We start from the raw sequence: 9,419 nt of genomic DNA on the forward strand, positions 1-9,419 counted from the left end.
ATATCATTATTTTCTATGTGCATATGACTGAATATATTTGATTGGGTGCAGCACAAAATTGCATAAATTTCTGATGCTTTACATGAACATCGCTATTAGAGATGCTTAATAATACAGGAAAGAACTACAATGTTTTTTTTTTATATTATTTATAAATATTTCCTTTTTTGTGTGTCTATGTTCATTCATCATTTCTTCTTGACATCTCATGTCAATGGCATGTCATCTTTGTTCTATATTGACAACCAAAATAAAATATATTCCCAAAATTTTAATGATTTTATTGATTTTTAATAATTTGATTGATTTATTTATTTGATTTATTTTTGATTTGGCATTATATTTTTTCCACGATTCAGCTTAAAGTAAACTGCATAATTTAACAGAGATATAGAAATGTAATCCTTCAAACCATAATTTTGTACAAGTAGCCATGAAATGTAACATACTACTATAACTATAACTAACTAATTATAGGCACTATAGTGTAGGTCCTGTTCTTGAAGAATCAGCAGGCAGCGTGCTCTGTGTCATTTCTCTCTGCGTGGCCATGCTTCTACAGTGGAGGAAGACGTTCAGAGGATGGACGAAAGCCAATAACGTCAGAATGGTCAGAATAAGGTTCACCTAGAATAACGGAGTAGAGTAAGTATAGTAAGAATAACAGTATAGTGTAAAGTATAGACTGAATGTGAATGTTCAAGTAAATGATCATGACTATGACAATATCTATAACCAAGTTCTGGCATATTTATCACATTTTGGTGGCTGGTGAAGTCACAATATGAGCCAATAAGACTTACATAGAAGGGATCCCCTCCGAAAGCTTTGACCAAGGCAAAACAAGGATACTGCAGCAATGACACCACAGCTGAGAGGGACATCATGAGCCCGTACATCTTTCCAAAGTGTTGGGCAGGAAACCTGTTCAAACCAATTCAAAAGTTATTCACAATTTTTTTTTAAATTCACCTACATTTTCAATACTAATTATCATACTCACGCGATGCTGATGAAAGCAGCATTCCCGCCGTACAGGAAGGATCGATTGAGGACCTGCAGGATGAATGTGACGTACTGCAGAGGAAGAACAGGAATGGTTGTACACACAGAGAAGATAAGGCACTGCAGAGAAGTAAGGAAGAGGGACAAGACGGTCGAGCGCAAGTCGGCTTCTTTCTCTGTCTCTCCTTCAAAGCATGGGTGAAAAGAAGAAGAGAGATATTATAGGGACTTCTGTATCTGGGTATAATAATGCATTTGAACAAATTCTGCTTCTGACCTGGCTTCAATGCCTTCCCTTTGTGTCTGTCCATTAACAAGCCATTCCAAGGAGCACAGAGGATGCCAGTCAGCTGAGTGAAGGCAAATGCATTGGTGTACCGGCTAACTGCGAGAGGACAAACAGATGTTTAAGGGAAAATGTACTGGGAATACCAGAAAGTAGCAGTCACCTGTATTCATAATCAAAAATAAACCTGCTAGACCCAGTATTACAAAAAAAATAAACAACAACAATCTTGAAATGTCCCAAAATATTATACAAAATAGTACGTTGAAATAAACACTACACTTATAGGTGTAGCAAAAAGAAAATAGCATGGCTACCATTGGATATCATCATACCACTGTAAATTTGTTTAAATGAATTGCTCTAAATTTATAAACTTTGATAACAATTTAGCTGCAAAATAAATTGCTAGCTATGGCAGACGACCAGAAGTATAAAATGCAGCAGGTGTACCAGTCTGGCATTAGTTTGGCATTGAGCTCTTTTTTTTTTTTTATTGATTTCTTTCCCATGAGACTAGATCATAACTAATTTATGTTCATAACTAGTACAACGTTCTAACTGTGTGGTATGATTTTATAGTATGTATTACAGCAACAGGGGAAATTAGAATAAACCGAATAATACATTTTAAGTGCACTGCGTTGTATTTACAGCTGTCTCATCATTGACTGTCTCTCATGTTCCAATGACACTGTTGTCCATATGAACATTAGTTTTACTTATTAAAGCAAAGCACTGGGTTGCAATGGTAGTGCTTATGGAACATAAATGGTCAGTTAAGCAACATAGGCATGCTGCATAAGTGTCATGTCTGGTATAAGATAAGAATGAGCAAGATCTATAAAAAAAAAAATTCACATTACAATATACCTAGTTTAGTACACAAAGCCCAACCTGAGCATATATGGTATGGGGTGGCTGTGGCTCAGTAGGTAGAGTGGGTTGTCCACTAATCGTAGGGTTGGTGGTTCGATTCCCTGCATGACTCCACATGCCGAAGTGTCCTTGGGCAAGATACTGAACCCCAAGTTGCTCCCGATGGCAAGTTAGCACCTTGCATGGCAGCTCTGCTACCATTGGTGTGTGAATGGGTGAATGAGACACAGTGTAAAGTGCTTTGGATAAAAGCTCTATATAAGTGTACCATTTACAGTATGGAAAGTATTTTTGTGACTGACATTTTTTTTATGTATTACATAGCACCACACCATATTTTTCATTTAGAGCTACATTTAATTTTGTGGAAAGATCCTGAAAAGCCCTCCATCCTTACACTTTCTCAGGAAGGAAAACATAAAGTTAGAGCTTTACCTCTGACAATTACAAAATGCTGACACTGGAGACTTCTTCCAGAAACGCTACATCAACATATCCTTACAGAATATTTCACCATATCAACAACGGTTATACTTTTTTCTTTGTTACTTTTTATACTTTCTACAGTCCCCTCGGAAACTACTGCAATGGCGAGGCCAATTCATTTCTTTGTGGTCTACACCAAAGACATTTGGATTTGAGGTCAAAAGATGGATATGAGACGAGAGTTTAGGATTTCAGCTTTTATTTCCTGGTATTTACATCTAGATATGTTAAACAACATAAAACATTGAACCTTCTGTATCAGACCACCCAATTTTTAGGTGAGCAAAACTATAGGAACAGATAAGCCATTTGGTATCTGTTGCTCAGTACTCCAGTGGTTTCTTTCTTTTTCGGGACATTCCAAATTGTTGTATTGCTTACGCACAATGTTTCCACAAGCACTATGACTGATTTTCCCTTTTCTCACCTTCAAAATGGCTTGCTTTTCTCCCATAGACAGCTCTCTGATCTTCTTAGCTTATGCTTTCTAACAATAAATGTAGTCATCACAAATGAAACTAAAGGCTAAAATCAAGAGTAGATGTTCAGAGCTATTTATTGTTTAAACAATTCATCTAACTGGACACACCTGGGTCACATGAAACACCTGTGAGTCACATTTTCCAGTATTTTTCTTGCCTACAAATTAGGTGGTCTGATACAAAATTGGCTATGTTCTATGTCATTTAACATGTACTCTACATATAAATACCAGGAAATATCAGCTGAAATTCTAAACTCTCTTCTCAAATTCATCTTTTAATCTCAAACCCAGATGTCTTCAGTCTACAACAAAAAAAAATTAATTGGCCTTGCCGTTCCAATAGTTTAGGAGGCGCCTGTATTATAGAAAATGAACACCTTCTGACCAGTCAGTGTGGAGAATTCAACAGCGCTGTGGTATAACAGTTTAAATACTGTGTTTTATAGCTTTAGGGCTATTTACCAGTGGCTGGGTCTTGGTTTGCCAGTCGGTTCAGCATTGGGTTCAGCGTTCCAATGAAAAGATAATGACGCAGCTGCATGAGTGAAAGCCACATCAGATGCCACAGAAAGAACCAGGATAGAACACAGCTCTTAAAGCTTCTGTCTGGAGAAAGAGCGAGTAGGCGAGCAAGATTTATGGTGATAAGGAGCAGGAGAGAGAGCATAAGAAAAGAGCAGGTAAGTAGGTGGTCTCAGAAAAGATGTCTTGTGATAAGGGCCTTCCATTTTCAAGCAATAACAAGAATGTGAGCCCTCAACAAGTGAAATAATGAGCAGTACCTTTGCTTAAGTTTTGAGGTGAGTCATCTGTCTTTAATTGGTCAGTGTCTCTGCTGTTGTTTTGTCCTGCTCTGTCCGGTAAGTCCTGCAACTCCTGCTTGCTCTCATACTCTTCAACATTGTAGCTCCTTGACTTACGACAGCTTACGCTGTATCATGAGCAGAAAATTTTTTTTTAAATAAAAACAGGTGCTAGGCATAAAAGATCTAAATGTCATTTAGATGTTATTTAAAACTGAGTTATAGATGTGTACCCATAAGTGTAGCTCTCTGGGATTGGAGAAGGTATGTGTGATTTGGGTAAAAGGAAGAGAGTTCGCAGTAGATGAATGATATCACAGGCAGACAGGAAGAGGAAAGAGGTCTGAAGAGAAATCCCTTTCTCATACAGGACCTTAGTGAAAGGAAATTGTGGATGTTTATGAAATTCACTTGGATGTAAAACATCATTAAATGATCAAATAAAAAAATCAATGCAAACAGATAAATGACAAGCAAGAGAAGCTGATGATTGTGTTTTTGTGATTAGGTCTCTTACTTACTTTGATGATGAGGAAAATTGCAGATGAGGAGTCAAAAGCACCGTTATAAAGAGTAATGATAGTCGAACGATGAGTGTCACAAAGGTTTCCCACCTGGAGAGGTAAATGTAAAGAAATAAAGCACTCATTTTTTTATAAATAAGGCCACACAGTGTAAAGTATGAGGATGATCAAGAGCCTTGTCACTCAGTTGTTATTCTGACAGTAGTGCCAACTACAATAAAAATCGCAGGTTTATAATAATGCACTCATACCGATATGCTATATTTACTATAGCAGCAGCTAATTTACTAACGGATTTGTATGTCAGACAGTGTGCATGATCTAACCCTAATAATAAAACAGATTTTCAAATGTACTGCTATTTAAAAAAGAGAAACATCTAATCATTGATATGGTGAAGCGTTCTGTAAGGAGAGGTTAACGGTTTCCACCACAGGAATGAATGTCTTCAGAATAGAGGAATTTTTGTGCTTTCCAGTTTCTCTGTAACATAGAAAGCTGTGCGTTGTTTTGGGTTTTTTTTTTTTTTTGGTCTTAAATTCGAGTGAAAAAATAAATAAAGGCTGGTGAGGGAACAACTGTTTATAGCTGTTTTATGGATGTTCCACAAAATTAAAATAACTAGCAAACTCAAAAAAGTTATGATGTGCTGTTCTTTATTAAATAATTAATAAATGTAACCGAATTGCTGTAGCATAAGAGGAATAAAATACTACAGGATGTGCTGTTATTGGAAAATAATCTACTTCAATGTTGTAATGGCCCGCCGGTATGTGGATTATTTTCCTACGACAGCACACCCCATGTTTTCATACTTATTTGTATTAGTGACATTTAAAGAAAGAGTTTAGCTAAAACTTGTGCACAATGTCCCCCATCGTAAAATGTAGTCTATCAACCAAGTCAGGTATGGTATCCAAATTTTACTTCTTTAGTTTTGCTCCCAAGCCGTTAAACTAATGCTGCTAATAAGTAAAATAATCTTTTAACTAACAGTTTAGCATCGTGCGACCTCCATGGCTAAATCACATGGCACGTTTGCCTCAAACTACACCGTGTTGTCATGGTAATCTCAAACAGACATACTGTATGTGGTTTCTGACACTGTTTGACATATCCATGAAGAAAAGAATCAAAGAACATCATGGTCATCTTGAAGTCGGAATAACGTTTTCTTCCTCAGCACAGTTTGGTATCAAGCTGAACAAGGGAATCTGGCCGAAAGTTGCAAGCTAGCAATAATTTGGATGATATAACAGATCCAGATGTATTTGTATATATACAAATACAACCTGTCTAACAATAAATGTTCATTGATGTATTCTGCCATTTTGTATAAACTATCTCAATGGACAATGCATTTTTTTCTGCAGGTTTAATCTGATGTTTGATGTGATTTTAGGTCAGTCAAGCGGCCTTTCTTCTACAGCATCAGTTGTAAATTTTCACTAAAGTCATGTTCCTCTTTCCATCTGTTCCCCAAAATGAGACAAAATGACACAATATTCTATGTGGACTAGAGTAGTATTAGCCAGTAAATAAAATCATATATATATATATATATATATATATATATATATATATATATATATATATATATATATATATATATATATATATATGCAATGCACAAAGCAAATCTGGAAGCAATATTCTTCCCTTACTTGTTAGTTACATTAGGCAGCTAGCCGTAGTGCAAAAATAAAGAAATAAACTTCAAATAATGATCAGATGCTGGATGATCATGGATTTCATTTTTGACCAAACTACTCCTTTAATACAAATGTACTTACATGTACAGTATCTATTACATTTAATACCTGCATGTTTGTGAGAAGTAACAAAATGCCCCCCACAGCAATGAAAGAAAGGGCAGGGAAGAGCAAGAGGGAGAGAGCTGGAGGGAGAAAAAAAGTGTAATTATTTTTTTCAGCCTAGCCAATTAATTGAGAATAATGATTTTAGTGTCCCATTTTTGCTTTTTACCTTTACTTGAAAACGCCACAAGCAACGTCCCTGTGGTATAGAGGAATCTGTGAGGGAATTCAAGCAACGATTACTCGCAGTTATATACTGGCAGACATCCAAGTGTTGAGTTTTAGCTAGTTAATTATGATGTGTTACACTTTGAGTGTATAACAAATTAAACCAAATTCAACCGAGCTAAATAATCTCTCAATTATTATCAGAGGAGAATTAAATTGCCTCAGTTTTCATAGCCCTTTCATCAGAGATCTTTGTATCAATTTTTAATTTCTTACTATAAGGCATATTGTACATGCTGTGATTAACTGGAGTCCCAATCGAGGTGTATTCCCGTCTCACCCCCAGTGCTCCTAGGATACGCTTCAAATCCACTGTAACCCTGACCAGGATAAGCACTTACTGAAGATGAATGAATGAATGAATGAATGAATGAGGCATATTTGACAACAGTGTAACCAGAACCTTTGACCAAAGTTCAATAAATCTGCCTTAATTCCATGCTTATCTAAAACTCTATCAAGCTAATAATTTCCTTCCAGTTTATTTAGCTTATCCTATCCTTTAAAGCCAGGGAGGACCATTTCCAATGGTCCATGATGTATTTTCACCTTGTGAGTGTTACTGGGATAGGCTCCAGATCCATACCAGGATGAAGCAATTACTTAAGATGAATGTAATAAAATATGACACCAATTTTGCTGAAGTGTTATTTAAAATGACTTATAGAAGCTTTAATTAAATTGTGGTTTTAACATTGTTATGTGTCTCATTTGTTGATTAGTTATTGACTTTATAATTAATTACTTAATTATTTTTACTGTTTGAAGCACAGTGTGTGTGGCACATGTGATCTTTGTAGGTTTAAGTAATGTACCTCATAACTTTGTATAAAAACACTTCAGCCCAAATAACATTTTATATATTTGTACAGTACAGTGCTGTTTTTTTGCCCAATTTTACCCCCAATTTAGCTTTTGCCAGTTACCATTTTCTACATTATCAACGTCTCTCACCGTCAAAAAACATCTACCACTTTCAGTAGACCCAAAGGTACCCTGCTTCCTCCTAGATACCTTAAGGCAGTCGCCAGCTCTTTGTTTATCACCCGACACCATAACTGAAAGTGCTTAGAGGAGTGCACTAACTGGCCTATTCTATATAGTGTGTGATTGGCAAGCACTGGACTAATTTAAAATGCAAACAGGACAATCTTCTTCAGCAAAGTATGAGTTAAGCTTTCTTGGACTCCTGGGCCATGGATGATTGTGGCATCATTATGATTTGAGCTATGAACCTTAAGGTTGCACTCCACATTTAATGTGTTATTTTACATATTGAATCATCTACACCACTATTTCTCAATACGTTTTCCTGATACTGATGGGTGTCACTTCTGAATGTGTCATTTTAATGCGCTCACATTGCCAGAAATCTTGTAGCCATCGTTCCATACAGGTCAAAAAGGAAGCCGTTGGGGAAAGTGAGAAAGTTGTTCATGAAGGAAGCAACAGTGAAGATAAGAGAGAACTGCTCATCCTGAGCACTGCAGTCTAGGAGAGTAACTGTGTGTGTGTGTGTGTGTGTGTGTGTGTGTGTGTGTGTGTGTGTGTGTGTGGAGTGTTAGTGAGTGAGAGAAAGAGAGAGAGAGAAACAATTAAATATTAAAAATGCATTGTCAGATGTATTATATTGGAAACATAGGGCTGGGCCACATGATATAATAATTATATAGTGATAAATAATGCTACAGTGCATCACCAAATTTCTCTGTAAACATATTTGTACTCATAAGGTCAGTTTTTAGCATCAGACAGCTTTAACAGATAACAAACAACAAGAATAAGACCTGATACCCACACAGTAAAATCCCTAGTGTTGAATTAACACCCAGAGTGTTTATTTGAGACAAATGGACTTATATAAACACTGTAGCGTGTAAATTCAACACTGTGGGTGTTAAATCAACACTGGTGATTTTGCTGTGCAGCATTGTGACCTAAGATTGATAATATCAGACACATATTTTTCATTCTTACCTTTAGCTGATGTGCCATTTGCTTCAGTCACATTGACACACAGATCACTAAAGTATCCATCTGTCTTCAGAACGAAGACAAGAGAAGCCCATCCAAACACAACCCCAGCAAAACATAGGCACTCCAGCAGACCTGTAACCAGGGTCAGTTTATGTCGAACTCTTGTTCCTGATTCTCCGTCGCATCCCAGCATTGTGCTCTGCTGCAACACTGCTGCTGTCTTCGAAAATACAGCCTGCTATGAGCTTGACTCAGCTGTTTTCATACCACAGTCGCAGTTGCTGGTGTTTTACCAGATGCTCCCGTGTGATAGATACAGAGAGAGCTGAGTGAACAGGGAGAGACACAGCATGCAGAAACTAGATAAAACAGATCACGTTTTGAACCAGACGCCTGTACAGGTTTGGCCTCTTCACCGCTACTGAAAGAGGCATATTTGAAAAGCTGCACAAGAAAAAGTGAGGAAATAAGAGGAAATTGAACATTACCAGTGGTAATGTGAGAGTGTGACAACAGTTGTGAGCAACTTGCCTGATCTTTGATGCAATTTTAGGTCAGTCAAATGGCCTTCCCTCTACAGCATCAGTTGCAAATTTTCACTAAAGTCATGTTCCTCTTTCCATCTGTTACATAGTTCCCCAAAATGAGACCACAATGAACAAAGACACGATAGTCTATGTGGACTATAATAGACCACATACATACATACATACATACATACATACATACATACATACATATACATATATATATATATATATATATATATATATATATATATATATATATATATACACACACACACACACACACACACACATATATATATATATATATATATATATATATATATATATAGAGAGAGAGAGAGAGAGAGAGAGAGAGAGAGAGAGAGAGAGAGAGAGAGAGAGAGTCATGTGAAAAAATAAG

General features: G+C 36.5%; 1 protein-coding gene across 3 annotated transcripts; it reads right to left on the minus strand.

The window, feature by feature from the left end:
• Positions 1–266: 266 nt before the first annotated feature.
• slc43a3a (solute carrier family 43 member 3a) lies at positions 267–8,990 on the minus strand. Of its 3 annotated transcripts, XM_017463113.3 has the most exons (12): positions 8,490–8,990; positions 7,874–8,015; positions 6,454–6,500; positions 6,288–6,364; positions 4,465–4,557; positions 4,177–4,316; positions 3,923–4,071; positions 3,603–3,746; positions 1,283–1,390; positions 1,004–1,190; positions 804–924; positions 267–627 (listed from the first exon to the last, which is right to left on the minus strand). In XM_017463113.3, the coding sequence occupies exons 1-12, from the start codon at positions 8,680–8,682 to the stop codon at positions 481–483; spliced, it is 1,548 nt and encodes a 515-aa protein (XP_017318602.2). In that variant the 5' UTR covers positions 8,683–8,990; the 3' UTR covers positions 267–480. The 3 variants fall into 3 exon arrangements, with proteins under 3 accessions (XP_017318602.2, XP_017318603.2, XP_047009974.2); XM_017463114.3 differs by lacking the exon at positions 3,603–3,746; XM_047154018.2 differs by lacking the exons at positions 6,288–6,364; positions 7,874–8,015 and having other exon boundaries at positions 8,490–8,989.
• Positions 8,991–9,419: the final 429 nt, after the last annotated feature.

Source organism: Ictalurus punctatus, chromosome 3 (assembly GCF_001660625.3).
Source record: "Ictalurus punctatus breed USDA103 chromosome 3, Coco_2.0, whole genome shotgun sequence".
Taxonomy (NCBI): domain Eukaryota; kingdom Metazoa; phylum Chordata; class Actinopteri; order Siluriformes; family Ictaluridae; genus Ictalurus; species Ictalurus punctatus.